General features: G+C 47.8%; 1 protein-coding gene across 2 annotated transcripts in view; it reads left to right on the top strand.

The window, feature by feature from the left end:
* Positions 1-4674: 4674 nt before the first annotated feature.
* The window catches only part of LOC147026703 (carnitine O-acetyltransferase-like), a 73088-nt gene continuing 57489 nt past the window's right edge, over positions 4675-20273 (top strand). The window contains exon 1 of one of the 2 annotated variants that reach the window (XM_085882424.1): positions 4675-4845. In XM_085882424.1, coding sequence (XP_085738550.1) covers positions 4690-4845 — 156 coding nt within the window. In that variant the 5' untranslated portion in view covers positions 4675-4689. Of the gene's footprint in view, positions 4846-5361; positions 5568-20273 lie in introns of those variants that run through there. The other variant, XM_085882426.1, reaches the window with a different exon arrangement.

The following is a 20273-nucleotide window of genomic DNA, read 5'->3' as shown; positions in this document are numbered from 1 at the left end:
GGCTTTTCAACCTGTTCAATACTTGTTTGATTATTGTCGTTCCACGCTAATAAAGTGGTCGAACAAATTGAACTCTGTTCTTATTTATAATCAAACAACTTGATGCAGTCGAGTAAGGATCGTCGGTGCTGAGGAGGACACGACTGGGTGAAAACGGACCACGAGAACGTCGACTGTGAGTTTGGATTTCTCGGGTACTGTACCCAATCTTCGCCCCCAGGACACTGTACACACGTGTGCATCACCGAAAATAGAACATTTACTCCAGAATAACTGTTCCTATGGCGCCGGTGGAAGCAGAGTGCCCGATCGAGGGTTGTGACTATATGGCTACACACGCAGAGGCGGCAGTGGTGGCCGCCATGTTGAGTATACACGCCACTGTGCACGTCGCCGCCCCCAGGGCGGCGAGCTCGAATGCCAAGATGGAGAAACTCAAGCGTCCCTCCATAGCACTGGCCGGAACGGGCGAGGCCTGGTCGTACTTCATAACCCGCTGGGGCGAATACAAAACGGGTACTAAGCTTGTTGGACCCGACATAGTCACGCAGCTACTGGAGTGCTGTGAGGAGGAGCTGAGAAAGGACCTCACTCGCGCGGCGGGTAGGAGCCTCGTGGGCAGCGATGAAGAAGACGTCCTCGCCGCCATGAAGGCGCTCGCCGTCCGGACGGAGAACACGATGGTCGCTCGAGTGGCCCTGTCTAACATGCGGCAGGGACACGAGGAGCCCGTCCGGTCGTTCCACGCCCGCATCAAGGGGCAGGCGGACACGTGCAAGTATGAAATGAAGTGCACCAAGGCGGGGTGCGATCAGGTCAACGGAGAGGCACTACAGTCACATTTACTCAGGATGTATGCTCAGAGCACATTCAACGCATGCCCACACCAGCCACTACCGAGAATGACTGGCCCGCCACTACGTCTTATGCTCAGTGAGAACGCGACACCGGTTGCCCATCACACTCCCACCTCCGTGGCCATACATTGGCAAGATGAGGTAAAAGCAGGCCTCGACCAGGACGTTCGGCTCGGCGTGTTGGAGGAAGTACCCGTCGGCACGCCGGTGACATGGTGTCACCGCATGGTAATTTGCGCGAAAAAGAATGGCAAGCCGCGACGCACCGTCGACTTTCAGGCCTTGAACAAGCATGCGTTCCGCGGGACCCACCACACCCAATCCCCGTTCCACCAGGCGAGACGCGTACCTAACGGGAAGCGCAAGACAGTATTCGACGCATGGAACGGTTACCATAGCGTCCGCCTACACGAGGACGACCGCCACAAGACGACCTTCATCACTCCATGGGGGCGCTACCAGTACCTATCTGCCCCACAAGGGTATATGGCATCGGGGTACGGTTACTCACGACGATACGATGAGATCGTCGCGGACATTGGTAACAAGACCAAGTGCGTAGATGACACGCTAGTGGTCAGACACGATTGAGGGGAGCAACTTCCAGGCGGTCCAATGGCTGGATATATGCGGCCGGAATGGAATCATCCTCAACCCGGAGAAGTTTGTCTTCAGCGCACCCACGGTGGACTTCGCGGGCTTCACCATCACCATGACCGACGTGCGACCGTGCAGCCGCTACCTGGAAGCAATCCACGATTTCCCACAACCGCGTAACATCACCGACGTCAGATCATGGTTCGGGCTTGTCAACCAGGTGGCATACGCCTTTAGTATGGCCGAACGAATGCAGCCATTCCAGAAGCTCCTGAAAAGTGGAGAACGCTTCCAGTGGTCCATGGAGTTAGAGGACATATTCCGCGAGTCGAAAGACGTGATCGTACAAGAAATCGAACACGGTGTCCGCATATTTGACAAAACTAAGCCAACCTGCATCGCCACGGACTGGTCGAAGGAGGGAATCGGATTCTGGTTGCTTCAAAAGCACTGCCGATGCGTGCCAGTTAGACCATTCTGCTGCACTGATGGATGGAAAATAACCCTGGTCGGCAGCAGATTTACACATGCGGCAGAATCCAGATACGCGCCCATAGAGGGCGAGGCTCTCGCAGTCGCGGACGCCTTGGACAAGGCGCGCTACTTCGTACTGGGCTGCGAGAACCTGATCGTTGCGGTAGACCACAAACCACTGCTGAAACTCCTTTCGGACAGAGCACTTGACGACATACCCAACCCCTGCCTCAGGAACCTCAAGGAGAAGACCCTGCGTTATCGCTTCCGCATCATACATATCCCGGGCATGAAGAACAAGGCGGCAGATGCCATGTCGCGCAGGCCGGTCGGCACCACGCGACCTCCACTCATGAACCTTCCAGATGACAATGCCACCATAGCGACCCACCTCCAACCAAGCACGCACACCGACGTCCTGTCTCTCCTACGCCAAACTGAGCCGGAGTATGACGACGACGTCGAGGAGGACAACCTGGCATGGTGTGCCGCGGGCCTCGAATCATTGCGATCAGTAACATGGGATCGCGTCAGGGAAGCCACCAGCAGCGATGGCGATATGCACATATTGGAGGGAATGACAATGAACGGCATCCCCGACTCAAAAATCGAGATGCCAGAGACAATTCACGACTATCACCAGTACCGTGAGAACATTACATCGACAGATGGAGTGATCCTATACAAGGACCGAGTAGTCATACCACCCTCACTCCGCGGCGATGTGCTGAGCGCCCTACACGCTGCCCACCAGGGCGTATCAATGATGACCGCCCGCGCAGAATCCTCTGTATTCCGGCCAGGCATGTCGGCCGACATCAGCGCCACTCAGAAAAACTGCGAACACTGCCACCGGATGGCACCATCACAGCCTGGAGCGCCACCAACTCCACCTATCCCGGTCGTTTACCCCTTTCAGGCAGTGTGCTCGGACTTCTTTGTACACAGGGGTGCACACTACCTTGTGACGGTGGACAGATACTCGAACTGGCCGATCATCTCAAAGTCGACGGGTGGCGCCGCCGGACTCATAAACCACTTACCTCGCGCCTTCGTGACGTACGGGACACCAGAAGAGCTCGCGTCGGATGGGGGACCGGAGTTCACCTCCACCGAGACCAGGCCATTCCTGCACAGATGGGGTGTACACCACCGCTTGTCATCGGTGGCCTTCCCTCACAGCAACTGTCGCGCGGAGATTGGAGTTAAGACAATGAAACGACTTATCACGGACAACACCAGCCCGCAGGGAGAACTTGACACTGACGCTGTGCAGAGAGCGATACTACAATATCGTAACACGCCTGACCCTGACACGAAGATCTCCCCGGCAATGTGTGTCTTCGGCCGCCCGATACGCGATTTCATCCCAATTATCCCCGGGAAGTACAGACCGCCCGACACTTGGCATGAGACCCTGAAAGCGAGGGAGGAGGCCCTCCGCAAACGTCATATCCGCACAGCCGACACCTGGGCAGAACACACCAAACGCCTTCCGCCACTTGCTGTAGGGGACCTAGTCCGCGTACAGAACCAGACAGGATTCCACCCAAAAAAATGGGACAAGACAGGCAGTATCGTGGAGGTACGCCAACACGACCAATACGTGATCAAGATCGATGGCTCGGGCAGAGTCACACTTCGGAACAGGAAATTCCTGCGCAAGTTTAGCCCAGTTCGCAATGACCAGCTGCCACCCCGGTCTATCTATGATGATCTAGCAACCCGCATCACTGTACCTGCGCCCGTTGTAACACCGCAACTGCCTGACCTCGACAGCGAACCCGTGACATCTGCGATGCCAACGGGGCCCATGCCGGCACTGACGTCAGTATGCACACCCCGGCGCAAGACGACACCCGTTTTAGACACGCCAGCAGCACCAGGACGAGGCACACCGAGGAGCGCGATCCTTCAGACGCCACCATCGGCCCCTGAAACCCCGAGAGCCCCATCCCCACTGGGGCCCGATGTGACACCACCAGCACCAGCAATAGGTCAACGCCGATCCACCAGAGCGACCAGCGTGCCTGCCTGGCACAAGGACTACTCCATGGAATAGTCACACGATGGGCGATATAAACTTTTGTTCATTCATTAAACTTAATATTTTCTCAGCCTTTATCTATTAACATAATAAAGACTCGGAGGGAGATAGAGAACATTGTACTTTACGGTAATTCTACATATCGACGGTCCCCTGTGCCAGTGCGCATGCGCAGCCTGAGCCGGAGCCAGGGATGTTGTGGGTGTTTCAACCTGTTCAATACTTGTTTGATTATATTGTCGTTCCACGCTAATAAAGTGGTCGAACAAATTGAACTCTGTTCTTATTTACCGGTAATGTTAAATACAAAATAAACACTTCCTGTCATGAAAAAATAACTTTCGGAAGTATAAAATTAACTTTGGGAAAAAATAATTGAAAAATAAATAAACACTTCCGGTCATGATCTCCCGGCATGCATCATTCCCCATGACAAAAACCGGAAACAAAAACAAAAACGGAAGCAAAATGGTCATAGCCAACGACACGGATTCACAATTGCCAGGGAATTGTGTTGTTTTTGTTGTTTCCTATTCTCTCATGTGCACGCGTTAAGTAATATTCACAAGATAGAAATTAAACCCAATCGTGTTTATACACCGCACAGCGTTTAACAACAACCGGAAGCAAAACGTCTTAGCTAATGACACGGATTCCAAATAGCCAGGGCTATTGTGTTGTTGTTTCCTATTCTCTCACGTGCACGCGTTAAGTATGAAGCTCACTTCGTTCGCTATTAATACGCTAAGCCATATATTGTGGACGTATCTCCTCCGAAACTGCCGGACGGATTGTCGCCATTTTCGGCATGCGGGTGCTCTGTGGTCTACTGTACAGCATGGGCTATGTGAGATCGCGCCAAACGGACAGGTTTGGGAATTTTTTGGCGATTTTCTAATTTTTACATTCGCTTGCAGGGCGCCGTGTGACGTCACCGCTGAAAGGCGTAATGACGTCATCGGTCATTCGCTGACGTCATTACGTCTGACGTCCACTGACCGTCACCACCGAGAGGCGCAATGCCACTCCCAGAAAACAGCGTCTGCAATGTAAAACCCTCTTCTGCACATGCTGACTACCTCAGAAGGTCAATTTGACGTAAAAAAAAATGTAACAAGAAACATTGTATGTAAAGAAATTCGATAAATCACATTATGAACACTCGATATATTGATGTCCTTACGAACCCTCACTTTCGAAACTTCGCGTTCCGCTTGGGTTTGGCTCGTGTACAGTAATACACCTTCAACTTGACGTTGCTGCAAAAAATCCATCCCTGTCCAAAGGAAGCGTGCTCCGGATGACATCGCCCTCTGCCGTCACTTCATCAGGACAGCACTTCATCCATCCATGCCTCCTTCTTTCTTTCATGTCTTTCATCTTACATTGCCTCGTTCATCCTTCATTGCCTCCGTCCGACAGTAAAATGCTGAATGCTGCTCCTGCCGCTCGCAGGTTGAAAGCGGAATCGCAATAAGTCGGGGTTGTTTTCTCGAGGCGTTCGTGCGTGTTTGACGTGTCCTCGTGGAAGTTTGTGACCATCAGACACAATCATGTGGTCAGCATTACGCGCGTCCGTGCAGCCTGGCCGAGTAAGTGGGAACCACCGAGCGGGAAACACGATCCGTGCGGTGTGGTCGTGTGGGTGTGGGTGATGTGCGTGCGGTGATGACGAACACACCATCAACTTCGACTGGCGCAGGACAGGCTTGTCGCTTCGTCCTTGGGAGAATGTAGCTTATAAATAAGGGAACATTATTCGGTTAACTCGACTTTTATAAACCTTAAATAGACCAGAGATAAATTTTTATTGAGCTCATAAAAACAAAAACCCCAAAGTAGCGAATATAGATTATTAAATTAATTAAATGTACAAAAACGTCACGAAGGCTTTTGGCAAACTTAATAAATATATAACTCAAGGCTCCTTCAGAGTATTATATAATATATAATGTCACCTGTTGGTTCTCACTTTTTATTTCTTTCTAAAACTGCATTACAGTAATCGATAAAAGTGACGGACAATACTGTATAACTTCGTCGATACACTATAAAGGTTACCGACTATTTTACCGTCAGTAATGTATTAATAACCGTCACGTACTGCCATTAAGGACATGCACTGTATAACAATGTCGCATCCGGTATCAAAGTAACGTACTGTACATGTACAATGAATACTGTATTAACATCACCGACTGTCACCATATCACATACTGTATTAAGATTACCAACTGTATAATCATATCACATACTGTATTAAGATTACCGACACTGTATAATCATATCACATACTGTATTAAGATTACCAACTGTATAATCATATCACATACTGTATTAAGATTACCAACTGTATAATCATATCACATACTGTATTAAGATTACCGACACTGTATAATCATATCACATACTGCATTAAGATTACCTACACTGTATAATCATATCACGTACTGTATTAAGATTACCTACTGTATAATCATATCACATTCTGTATTAAGATTACCTCCTGTATAATCATATCACATACTGTATTAAGATTACCGACACTGTATAATCATATCACATACTGCATTAAGATTACCTACACTGTATAATCATATCACGTACTGTATTAAGATTACCTACTGTATAATCATATCACATTCTGTATTAAGATTACCTCCTGTATAATCATATCACATACTGTATTAAGATTACCTCCTGTATAATCATATCACATACTGTATTAAGATTACCTACTGTATAATCATATCACATACTGTATTAATATTACCTCCTGTATAATCATCTCACATACTGTATTAAGATTACCCACTGTATAATCATATCACATACTGTATTAAGATTACCTCCTGTATAATCATATCACATACTGTATTAAGATTACCTCCTGTATAATCATATCACATTCTGTATTAAGATTGCCCACTGTATAATCATATCACATACTGTATTAAGATTACCTACACTGTATAATCATATCACGTACTGTATTAAGATTACCTACTGTATAATCATATCACATTCTGTATTAAGATTACCTACACTGTATAATCATATCACATACTGTATTAAGATTACCGACACTGTATAATCATATCACATACTGTATTAGGATCACCTACACTGTATAATCATATCACATACTGTATTAAGATTACCTACTGTATAATCATATCACATCCTGTATTAATATTACCTACTGTATAATCATCTCACATACTGTATTAAGATTACCCACTGTATAATCATATCACATACTGTATTAAGATTACCAACTGTATAATCATATCACATACTGTATTAAGATTACCAACTGTATAATCATATCACATACTGTATTAAGATTACCGACACTGTATAATCATATCACATACTGCATTAAGATTACCAACTGTATAATCATATCACATACTGTATTAAGATTACCCACTGTATAATCATATCACATACTGTATTAAGATTACCTCCTGTATAATCATATCACACACTGTATTAAGATTACCTCCTGTATAATCATCTCACATACTGTATTAAGATTACCTACTGTATAATCATATCACATACTGTATTAATATTACCTCCTGTATAATCATCTCACATACTCTATTAAGATTACCCACTGTATAATCATATCACATACTGTATTAAGATTACCTCCTGTATAATCATATCACATTCTGTATTAAGATTGCCCACTGTATAATCATATCACATACTGTATTAAGATTACCTACACTGTATAATCATATCACGTACTGTATTAAGATTACCTCCTGTATAATCATATCACATTCTGTATTAAGATTACCCACTGTATAATCATATCACATTCTGTATTAAGATTACCCACTGTATAATCATATCACATTCTGTATTAAGATTACCCACTGTATAATCATATCACTTCCTGTATTAAGATTACCTTCTGTATAAGCATATGACATTATGTATTGTTGTGGTTGACGAAATTCGCAAACCACCATTCAGGTCCCGTAGGTGAGATATCTCTGTAAGTATATGTGTAGTTAGGCCCAAACCCGTTGTTTAGAGGGAATAAATGTTATTCATTCGGGCTGCGACCCTTCAAGATAGCCGTTTTTCTTTTACAATCTTTATTTTGGACCAGCCGCCATTACCACCACAACCACCACCAACCACGTCTCAACAGCCATCACACAACAACCACCCACCGCAACGCCGCTTCACAACAACAGCCACGACCCTTGCCGTCACATCTCGCTGTCGCAACCATCGCATCACCGCCATTCCCGCGCCACTTGTGGACACCGATCCTGGACTTCGACAGGGCGCGCACCGAGCAGCGGGTGCAAAAACACCAGCCTTTCCGAGAAATCGGATCAAAAACGATTCACGCCCATTTCTGTTCCGTCCTATCAGCGAGCGTGGGGCGATTTGGCCCCGCCTCCAGGTGCGTCGGAGTATAATCGCTATATGCAGATTCGCGGATCAAAAATCATTCACGCCCACTTTTCCTCTGTCCAATGGGGAGCCAGCCAGAGGTGAAGGGTCGAAGGTGAAGGAGCGAAGCCCCGGGGGCTATAAAGGGCCGCGTTCGCTCGCCAAAAAGGCAGTTGAGTTCGGAAGAGTTGGCAGTTGAGTTGGAAAGAGTTGAGAGTTTCTGAGAAGAGGAAAGCAGTTGGACAGAGTTGAGAAGAGTGGAGAGTTGGAGAGTTGTGGCGGCGGCGAAGGCAGTCGAGAGGGCGCTCGTGTCAGAGTCGGGGAGCTGCGGAGAGGGGAGGCCGGAAACGCGACCGAGGTCGCGGTGGAGACGCTCGTCGCGGGACCCAAGCCAGCGAGATATCCTCATTCCCCCGAGCATCAACAACCCCCTCCTGTTTCCCCCCCGCGCTGAGATAGTGTGAGAAGGGGGCCCCGTTCCCACCCCATTCCAGGCAGTGCCAGCGAGGCCCGAGGAGTCGGGGCGCCACCGCCATTTTGCGGCTCATCACCAGACGGGTAGGCTCGACGCGGTCTCGGCCCCAGGCCCGTCTGCCCCCCCTCATCGTTGAGGGTGGTCCCTTTTTCTTTTGCTTTGAGTATATGTGTTGTCGGCACCGTCTGTGAAGTAAAACTGTATAAGTGTTGCCGTGTGCTCGGTAGTCGGTAGTAGATCTGCATTGTTACATTTGCTTTTTGTGCAGAATTGTTGTGCTTCTTCTACTTTTACATTTGCTTTTGGTGTATAATTGTATATGTGTGCTTTCCGTTTGCCGCGGAATAAATGTGCTTTATGTTGAACTGTTTTTCCCGTTTCGCTTCGTCTTTTCCTTTATTGAATCTCCATCTTACTTCACGTAAAGGGTTGGTCGTGGGCTAAATACGCCCAATAATTAATCGAACCTTCGAGGTTGACGATAACACCGCTCGGTTATCCCGATAGTACGGAACGGGTCGCTCAAAGTGGCCCGTGTCCGAAGTCGACCTGCGGCGAGGTGCGATCGCCCAGTCTACCCTCCGTGTGGGTACTTAGGTAGGTCGAATTTGGCGAGCAACCCTATCCCACGCGGGGGGCCGATTGGCACGATCGTGGTGAGGCCGAAAGGCCCATCCGTGTCTGGTTCCCGGCGTTAGTCCGAGAGGGTCACGACTGGATTGTCCGTCCGGTGGGCGACGTGCCGCGATTCGAGTTACGTGGCCGCTCGCACGCCGGCGGGCGCGAATCCGCAACACTGGTGTCAGGAGTGGGACACAAACCCATCCCCCTCCTCGCGGCACTGGTGTCTGAGAGCGGGAAAACGGGCTCTCCTGTCTCCAGCTAAATTCACGGGAATCGGTCCAGGGGTGAGAGGAGCGACCCCCGATTCCCTCCAAATTACGAGCGATTCAAATTAACCCTTTACGAGAAATAAGATGGCGTCTCAAGGCGAGCGGGAGCCGGGGGTATTAGAAATGGATTTAGAATGTGTAGAATCCATGGTCCGGGATGAAAACCCCGTGCAGGAAATGTTGGTTGTGCAGGAACACGAACTCCCCCAACTGAACCCAGAGCCCAAAATAGGTGCGGCGGCGGCCACGGTGTATGACATCTCCCCTCCCCCTCTCCACCAAAACCCCCCGATCCCTGCCGAAACGGCTCACCCAAGCGCACCCGACATGGCCCAGCTATGCGCCATGCTGGCGGCAATGACAGCGAAGATGGATACAAACACAAATGAAATGATAAACGAAATAAAAGGCATGAACGAAAAGATGGAAACAAACGCACTCAAAATGAAGGAAGAAATGAAAGGGCTGCGGGGTGAGACGCAGAGCATGGGCCGAAGCCTGCAGGCGGGCATGAAGGCAGTAACCGGGGAGCTTAAAATGGCGACTCCACGTGTGGGAGCGAACGAGCTGGGAGGGAGTGCAACGGCTGTCGGGCCCGCGGTGGAGGCGGGTAAGGAAAAAATAATTCGGGGGACGTGTTGGGCGAGGGTCGTGACGGAAAAAGTGACGGTAACCGAGAGGGAAAAACTAATTGGGGTGACGGAGACGTGCACGAGGGAGATAACAAGGGAAGAGACGGAAATAATAGTTGAGACAAGGGAGGTAAAGGGTGAAGAGGTGACCGAGTTGGCAGAGACACGGGAGATGGGAACGATAGAGGGAAGACTACACGATGAAGACGGGGATAGAGACGCACACACAAACACAGAGGTAGTGGAGGATAATGGGGGTGAGCTCGCGGACTGGGTGGAGACCCAGTGCGAGCAGCGGGATGGCCTCCTCCAGGAACAAGGGGAGGGAGTATGCCCCCTTGAGGCGGATCACGACCAGGTGAGTTCGGTCGTGTCGAGCGAGGTCGAGGGGAGGAGTGCTGCGGACGGGTGCACGGAAAGCTTGGGGGGTATAGAGGCCCCGGAGACTCTTGTGGGGACACGAATCCCCAGTGTGGTTGTCCCTGTGTGTGTGGTGCAAGGTGTGAGTGCGTCCCCGTGTGTGGATGAAACCGCCAGTATGGATGAGACACCGCGGGCGAGTGCCCCCGCGTGTGTGAGTGAGGCACGGTGTGTGAGTGAGACACCGCGGGCGAGTGCCCCTGCGTGTGTGAGTGGTGTAGTGGCAAGTGTGCCAAAGGGCGTGCTTCCCAGCATGCCGTGTGTGGATGAGGCACCGTGTGTGAGTGTCGTCGTGTGTGTGAGTGAAACGGCCAATATGAGTGAGGCACCGCGGGCGAGTGCCCCCGCGTGTGTGAGTGGTATGGTTTGTGTGAGGGAAATGGCACGAGTGAGTGAAAGGCCGCGAGTGAGTGGAGCCACGTGTGCGAGGGAGGTGGCATGCGTGAGTGAAACGGCCAGTATGAATGGAGCACCACGTGTGAGTGGTATGGGTAGTGTGAGGGAAATGGCATGCGTGAGAGAGACAGCGTGTGCAAGGTCGCTGTGTGTGAGGGAGATGACGGTGGGCATGCGTGAGCACGCAGCCGCGTCTCCCGGTGTGAATGTGATGGAATCGACTGTGAGCGTCATAACACGCAGCTGTGTGTGGGTTGAATGGCGACGACGACGGCGACAGAGGAAAAAAAGCCGAGTAGCGGCTGCAGCTGTTTCGGGGACCGTGCCGGGTTCACCCAGCAGCGAGCACGAGGTCCGTGCTGTGCAACGCACGAGGCCCCCACGTGCTCGCTTGCGAGAGTGAAGTCCCGGTCCGGAAACGCACGCGGTGGATTTGCCGATCCCGCGGACGGCCAAAGTTTAGGCAGGATTATGGATTTGGACCGGACGGGTTCTCCACGCGATCGTGTGTGTTAAGCTCCAACGGGCAAAGCACATGTGTTCGCGTGGGGAACCCCTCGAGACGTGGGGCTTGTGTTTTTTATGCGCACGATGACGTCATGGCTGCACGTGGGGTTGGAATCCGGCAGGAGGGGTATCCCTGCCGGATGGTACCGTCCAAGGAGGGACGAGGTACACGTGCAGCTGCATGACGTCACGGGCAGGTGCAAAGTGCGCGAGCTGTGAGTTGCCGCGCTGGTGCTGCGCATGTGAAAAAAAAAAAGCAAGCCTCACTTTCGGGTGCACAGGATTCCCGGGCAAGGGGTGGAAGACCCCCTTACTTGGGCACAGGATGAAACTAGTTAGGGGGAAGGGTTAGCTTAGTTAGACCGACTTCATGGGGCAGGGGTAAGTCCTCATGGAGTCCGTGGAATGGATGAGTTAGAGGGATTGTAGCGAGATTTAGGTTGGGAAATTGATAAATGGGATTATTTGGAGACAGTGACAGACTTGTGGATGTGCAGCGGGGACGTAGCTTAGCTACGTAGTGTTAAATGGAACGTGCTATCGTTTCAGGGACGACGTGGGAGCACGAGTTAGTTAGGGGATGTAGTTAGAAGGATGGCAGAGTTCAGCGGTGAGTGTGTTGAAGAGTTGGTGAGTGAAGTGGAAGCATGTGCTTGGTGAGTGAGTGAGGCCAGCGGGTCTGTGTGGAGTGGAGCGAATGGGGAATGCATGGTGCGATGAGTGATTGGAGGGAGGAGTGACTCCCGCCCAAGGGACCCCGGGGTCAGTGTAGAGTGAGTTAGGGGGTTAGTTAAATTGAAAAATGGAGGTCGTTTTGTTGTTGGTGTGAATGTAGGCTCGAAACCCATTTGGAGGGGTGCAGGAGCCCTGTTGACAGGCTGGGAGCGTGGCTGCGAAAGGTGAGTATCGCTGAGTGGGTACCCCGGGCACCAGGCTAGTCGGCCGTTGTAGGCCAAGGGCCCATGGGGGGCCGGGATAGCATAGTGGGCACGGGTGCGTCTGCAGGGTGCGGGGGGCCCGGGGCGCCATTAGCCGCGTGGGCAGTGTTGTGGGCACGGGTGACCCTCGGAAAGGGGCCCGGGAAGCCAGCCTGCCACGTGTGCGTTTCAGGGGAGGTGCCATGGGGGGCACTCCCCGGTGTTTAGGGAGCTGGTAGGCTCGGAGGCAGTGTAGTGCCCGGGGGTGCCATCGTCGGAGAATCGGCAGAGGGTCGTGCCTGCCAAAGGGAGCCACGTGTCCCAGCCATGAGACCGTGTGAGGGCACGGAGAGAAAATTGGGGGGCGAGGCCCGAAATTGTGAGGACACCAACACAGGCGACGGGAATCTGGGTTGTTAGAACCAATAGTTTAAGCGAGAGGCGCTTGTTGAAAGCCCCGGGGTAGTTTAACAGTTAAATGGTTAGGGTAGATTAGGAGATGTACCCCTCCGCACCATCCATCCCCTCGCTGTCGTTGTGGGCCGCTGGATCCACTTTGGTTATAGATCGCTGAACTCTGGGGAGGCCATCCTGAGGCTTCGTTGGGCCTCGACACAGGACGCTAGCTCTCCCTTGTTCCCCTCTGGGAAGGGAACGTAGAGGTTGGGAGTAGGCGAGGTGACAGGATAGGTTAGCCGAACAAGGACAGTACAGGGGGTTAGGGGACGATTTATAGTGGGGAAGCAAAAAAAAAAGTTGGGGCTAAATTGGGGTTTGACAAATTAAGGGAGTGGGTATAGACAGTGACAGGCAAAGGCGATAGGTTGGGAGGGAGACCGTAGAGTAGGTCCGAGCCCGCCTTCCGAGTGGCCAGCACCACCACACTCCCTCCACCAACCTCCACTGAACGGCAAAGGCTGGCCAGCTTCATCTGCTGGCTGCGTTGCTGCAAGGCAGAGGCCGGCCAACTTCATCGGCAGCTGTTGTTTTGCTGCAAGGCCTGTGCCGGCCGGATCGTCTGCAGCTGTTTTCTGCAAGGCCTGTGCCGGCCAGTTCATCCGCCGGCTGTGTTTGCCTGCAGCGGCCTTCTTCTGCGGGCTGTGTTTGCCTGATCACCTTTGCCATGCCATGCCCACTGCCCCTGTTCACCAGCCCCGTTCAATTTTTGCTTTGCCCCCCCCCCCTGTTCATTGCCATGTGCGCCAGGATGAGAAAGCAACAGTTTGCAAGCTGCGAGAACTGCCCTGCTGGCAGCTACAACACGGGCCTGCAGTGGCGGCCCGTGCACTGTGTTTGCGTCCATCCATTCATCCATCCATTCGTTGTGTTCATTGCATGTGCCACTTGAGCTGGCACGGAGACTGCGTTTGTGCAGCCCATGCACCGTTGTGGTTCACTGCGTTCAGTTCAAAAGGGAAGGCCTTGGACTGCGTGTGAGCAGCCGGCCACGTTCCCTGTCACCTGAATTGTTTGAGCCAGAGACTGCATGCGAGCAGCCTGGCTCCCTGCTAACTGCTTTCTTTTTGCAGAGTTCATTGATCCTGGGCCATGGTTTAGTGTAAAATTTGTAAGTTAAGGTTAAGATGTACTGTAAATATGAGTGCGCCCCCGGCATGTCTGTCCTAGCGCCGGCAATTTTATTTAAGTCGTCCGTGTGAGTGAGTTTGTTTAGGTAGTTACTCAGCCCTCAGGTTATTTATTTTGGGGACACGAATACCATGAATGTCGCACTCAGGGATCCGTAGGTAAAATGTACTAGGGGAAAACTACACATGATGGCACACGAAAATTTGACGACTCGGGACGAGTCTGTAAAAAGGGGAGGGGGTAGTGTTGTGGTTGACGAAATTCGCAAACCACCATTCAGGTCCCGTAGGTGAGATATCTCTGTAAGTATATGTGTAGTTAGGCCCAAACCCGTTGTTTAGAGGAAATAAATGTTATTCATTCGGGCTGCGACCCTTCTAGATAGCCGTTTTTCTTTTACTATCTTTATTTTGGACCAGCCGCCATTACTACCACCACAACCACCACCAACCACGTCTCAACAGCCATCACACAACAACCACCCACCGCAACGCCGCTTCACAACAACAGCCACGACCCTTGCCGTCACATCTCGCTCTCGCAACCATCGCATCACCACCATTCCCGCGCCGCTTGTGGACACCGATCCTGGACTTCGACAGGGCGCGCACCGAGCAGCGGGTGCAAAAACACCAGCCTTTCCGAGAAATCGGATCAAAAACGATTCACGCCCACTTCTGTTCCGTCCTATCAGCGAGCGTGGGGCGATTTGGCCCCGCCTCCAGGTGCGTCGGAGTATAATCGCTATATGCAGATTCGCGGATCAAAAATCATTCACGCCCACTTTTCCTCTGTCCAATGGGGAGCCAGCCAGAGGTGAAGGGTCGAAGGTGAAGGAGCGAAGCCCCGGGGGCTATAAAGGGCCGCGTTCGCTCGCCAAAAAGGCAGTTGAGTTGGGAAGAGTTGGCAGTTGAGTTGGAAAGAGTTGAGAGTTTCTGAGAAGAGGAAAGCAGTTGGACGCAGTTGGACGGAGTTGAGAAGAGTGGAGAGTTGGAGAGTTGTGGCGGCGGCGAAGGCAATCGAGAGGGCGCTCGTGTCAGAGTCGGGGAGCTGCGGAGAGGGGAGGCCGGTATCGCGACCGAGGTCGCGGTGGAGACGCTCGTCGCGGGACCCAAGCCAGCGAGATATCTTCATTCCCCCGAGCATCAACAACCCCCTCCTGTTTCCCCCCGCGCTGAGATAGTGTGAGAAGGGGCCCCGTTCCCACCCCATTCCAGGCAGTGCCAGCGAGGCCCGCGGAGTCGGGGCGCCACCGCCATTTTGCGGCTCATCACCAGACGGGTAGGCTCGACGCGGTCTCAGCCCCAGGCCCGTCTGCCCCCCCCCTCATCGTTGAGGGTGGTCCCTTTTTCTTTTGCTTTGAGTATATGTGTTGTCGGCGCCGTCTGTGAAGTAAAACTGTATAAGTGTTGCCGTGTGCTCGGTAGTCGGTAGTAGATCTGCATTGTTACATTTGCTTTTTGTGCAGAATTGTTGTGCTTCTTCTACTTTTACATTTGCTTTTGGTGTATAATTGTATATGTGTGTTTTCCGTTTGCCGCGGAATAAATGTGCTTTATGTTGAACTGTTTTTCCCGTTTCGCTTCGTCTTTTCCTTTATTGAATCTCCATCTTACGTCACGTAAAGGGTTGGTCGTGGGCTAAATACGCCCAATAATTAATCGAACCGTCGAGGTTGACGATAACACCGCTCGGTTATCCCGATAGTACGGAACGGGTCGCTTAAAGTGGCCCGTGTCCGAAGTCGACCTGCGGCGAGGTGCGATCGCCCGGTCTACCCTCCGTGTGGGTACTTAGGTAGGTCGAATTTGGCGAGCAACCCTATCCCACGTGGGGGGCCGATTGGCACGATCGTGGTGAGGCCGAAAGGCCCACCCGTGACTAGTTCCCGGCGTTAGTCCGAGAGGGTCACAACGGGATTGTCCGTCCGGTGGGTGACGTGAAGCGATTCGAGTTACGTGGCCGCTCGCACGCCGGCGGGCGCGAATCCGCAACAGTATGCAGACTATCTACACTATATCATATCACATACTGTATTAAGATTACCCACTGTATTAGCATATGACATTATGTATGAAAACAACCCATACTGTATTAAGATTACCTCCACTGTATAATCATATCACATACTGCATAATCATATCACATACTGTATTAAGATTACCCACTGTATAATCATATCACATACTGTATCAAGATTACCCAGTGCATAATCATATCACATACTGTATTAAGATTACCAACTGTATTATCATATCACAGACTGTATTAAGATTACGAACTGTATTATCATATCACATACTGAAAAAATATTATCTACTGTATAATCATCTCACATACTGTATTAAGATTACCCACTATATAATCATATCACAAACTGTATTAAGATTATCCACTGTATAATCGTATCACATTCTGTATTAGCATATGACATTATGTATGAAGATGACCTACACTGTATCATATCACATACTGTATTAAGATTACCTCCACTGTATAATCATATCACATACTGCATAATCATATCACATACTGTATTAAGATTACCCACTGTATAATCATATCACATTCTGTATTAAGATTACCTCCTGTATAATCGTATCACATTCTGTATTAAGATTACCCACTGTATAATCATATCACATTCTGTATTAAGATTACCCACTGTAATAGCATATGACATTATGTATGAAGATGACCTACACTGTATCATATCACATACTGTATTAAGATTACCTCCACTGTATAATCATATCACATACTGCATAATCATATCACATACTGTATTAAGATTACCCACTGTATAATCATATCACATTCTGTATTAAGATTACCTCCTGTATAATCGTATCACATTCTGTATTAAGATTACCCACTGTATAATCATATCACATTCTGTATTAAGATTACCCACTGTAATAGCATATGACATTATGTATGAAGATGACCTACACTGTATCATATCAAATACTATATTAAGATTACCCACTGTATTAGCATATGACATGATGTATGAAGATGACCTACACTGTATCATATCACATACTGTATTATGATTACCCACTGTATTAGCAAATGACATTATGTATGAAGACTGCCTACACTATATCATATCACATACTGTATTAAGATTACCCACTGTATAATCATTTCACATACTGTATCAAGATTACCAACTGTATTATCATATCACATACTGTATTAAGATTACCAACTGTATTATCATATCATGTACTGTATTAAGATTACCCACTGTTTAAGCATATCACATACTGTATTAAGATTACCCACTATATAATCATATCACATACTGTGTTAAGATTACCAACTGTATAATCATATCACTCTCTGTTTAAGTTTACCCACTGTACAATCATATCACATTCTGTATTAAGATTACCCACTGTATAATCATATCACATTCTGAATTAAGATTACCCAGTGTAAAATCATATCACATATTGTATCAAGATTACCAACTGTATTATCATATCACATACTGTATTAGGATTACCCACTGTATAATCATATCACATACTGTATTAAGATTACCTATTGTATAATCATATCACATACTGTATTAAGATTACCCACTGTATAATCATATCACATTCTGTATTAAGATTACCTTCTGTATAAGCATATGACATGATGTATGAAGACTATCTACACTGTATCATATCACATACTGTATTAAGATTACCCACTGTATTAGTATATGACATTATGTATGAAGACTACCTTCACTGTGTCATATGATATTGTATTAAGATTACCCACTGTATTAGCATATGACATTATGTATGAAGACTACCTACACTGTGTCATATCACATACTGTATTAAGATTACCCACTGTATTAGCATATGACATGATGTGTGAAGACTACCTACACTGTATCATATCACATACTGTATTAAGATTACCCACTGTATTGGCATATGATATTATGTATGAAGACTACCTACACTGTATCATATCACATACTGCATTAAGATTACCCACTGTATAATCATATCACATTATGTATGAAGACTACGTACACTGTGTCATATCACATACTGTATTAAGATTACCCACTGTATTAGCATATGACATTATGTATGAAGACTACCTACACACTGTCATATCACATACTGTATTAAGATTACCCACTGTATAATCATATTACCTTTTGTATAAGCATATGACATGATGTATGAAGACTACCTACACTGTGTCATATGACATACTGTATTAAGATTACCCACTGTATTAGCATATGACATTATGTGTGAAGACTTCCTACACTGTGTCATATCACATACTGTATTAAGATTACCCACTGTATTAGCATATGACATGATGTATGAAGACTACCTACACTGTGTCATATCACATACTGTATTAAGATTACCCACTGTATTAGCATATGACATTATGTGTGAAGACTACCTACACTGTATCATATCACATACTGTATTAAGATTACCCACTGTATAATCATATCACATTATGTATGAAGACTACCTACACTGTGTCATATGACATACTGTATTAAGATTACCCACTGTATTAGCATATGACATTATGTATGAAGACTACCTACACTGTATCATATGACATACTGTATTAAGATTACCCACTGTATTAGCACATGACATTATGTGTGAAGACTACCTACACTGTATCATATCACATACTGTATTAAGATTACCCACTGTATTAGCATGACATTATGTATGAAGACTACCTACACTGTATCATATCACATACTGTATTAAGATTACCTAAACTGTATGATCATATCACATGCTGTATGAATATTATCTCTTGTATAACCATATCCTGTACTGTATTAAGATTACTTTCTGCGTAATCACATCAGTCATCACATACTGTATTAAGATTACTTGCTGTATAATCACCTCAGTCATCACATACTGTGCTGTATATATGAACACCAGTCCATCACATACTGTATCAAGGTGGTGCACTGTATAACCATATCATATACACTATTTGTAACCATCACATATAGTGTTAAGGTCATCTACTCTATTGATGTATTTTACTGTGCATAACCACGCCACATACTGTACTATGAGGATGTGTAACATTGCTTGTTTAAGTCCCAGTATCTCTTGGTTAGTGCTGAATGAGTTTTGTAAGTTTATATTTAATTGTGTTCTGTGGATAACATCATGTAAATATATATTCTCACAAATGCCAATTTTACTAAAGTACATGTCCTGTTGCTCTTCCAAAGGGATTGGAGGGTGGGGGGAGGGTTCTTCTGTATGAGGTGTGTGGTTGGGTCTGTTGTGTGTGGTGGGGAGGGGGGGCGTTGTTGAAGAAGAAATAAGAATCACGATTGTTTCATTTTTTTCACATTTTGAGGTCCTCGTGCACATGAAGTTATGCAGTCATTTTGTGAGCTTTGGGTCCAATGTTCTTTCTCAGAGTAAGATGTGTTGTCACCCTGATCGACCAAATTACTTCACTGTGATCCAATCTCATTTATGACGAAGCAATTTTTGCCCTTTTAGTTGTGATCGTGAGTTTACTTTCTGTGTGTTCAACCTCACACCATGGCCATGCACAGAAGGACGCAGCCATCCTAATTACCAAAACAGACCAATTTATTTAATTGTCCAACGAACCAGAAAATGTATTCCTGTTTTCATTTTCATTTCATTCATGTATCGATCTTGTACTCACTCATGCCATTGTATTCTTATCTTAAACTGCAAACTTGAACGAGTTTTGTACAGAACTGTCGATAACAATGTATTCATACATATCTGCTGCTTCGAGAAATACACAATATTGACAGATTATATTAGGAGTGAACAAAACATTATTTCCTCTGATTCATATGTTACTTATAAAACTCTGAAGAAGTTTGCTTATCTCTCTTCTTTGACAAGTACTAACTACTGTTGATAGTAATCTGTAATTTGGAATGACTTTCTAACTGGTGTGATTAAACAAGGCAGGAATAATTTTGTGATGTTGCATCAAGGTACTTTAAATGTTTGTTTTTTTTATAAGCATAAAGTTGTATTGG

This window comes from Eptatretus burgeri, chromosome 5 (assembly GCF_056783735.1).
Source record: "Eptatretus burgeri isolate ZD-2024b chromosome 5, Ebu_testis_v1, whole genome shotgun sequence".
NCBI classification, from domain to species: domain Eukaryota; kingdom Metazoa; phylum Chordata; class Myxini; order Myxiniformes; family Myxinidae; genus Eptatretus; species Eptatretus burgeri.
Note: the sequence above shows the minus strand (reverse complement) of the source record. Positions and strands in the feature narration are given on the sequence as shown.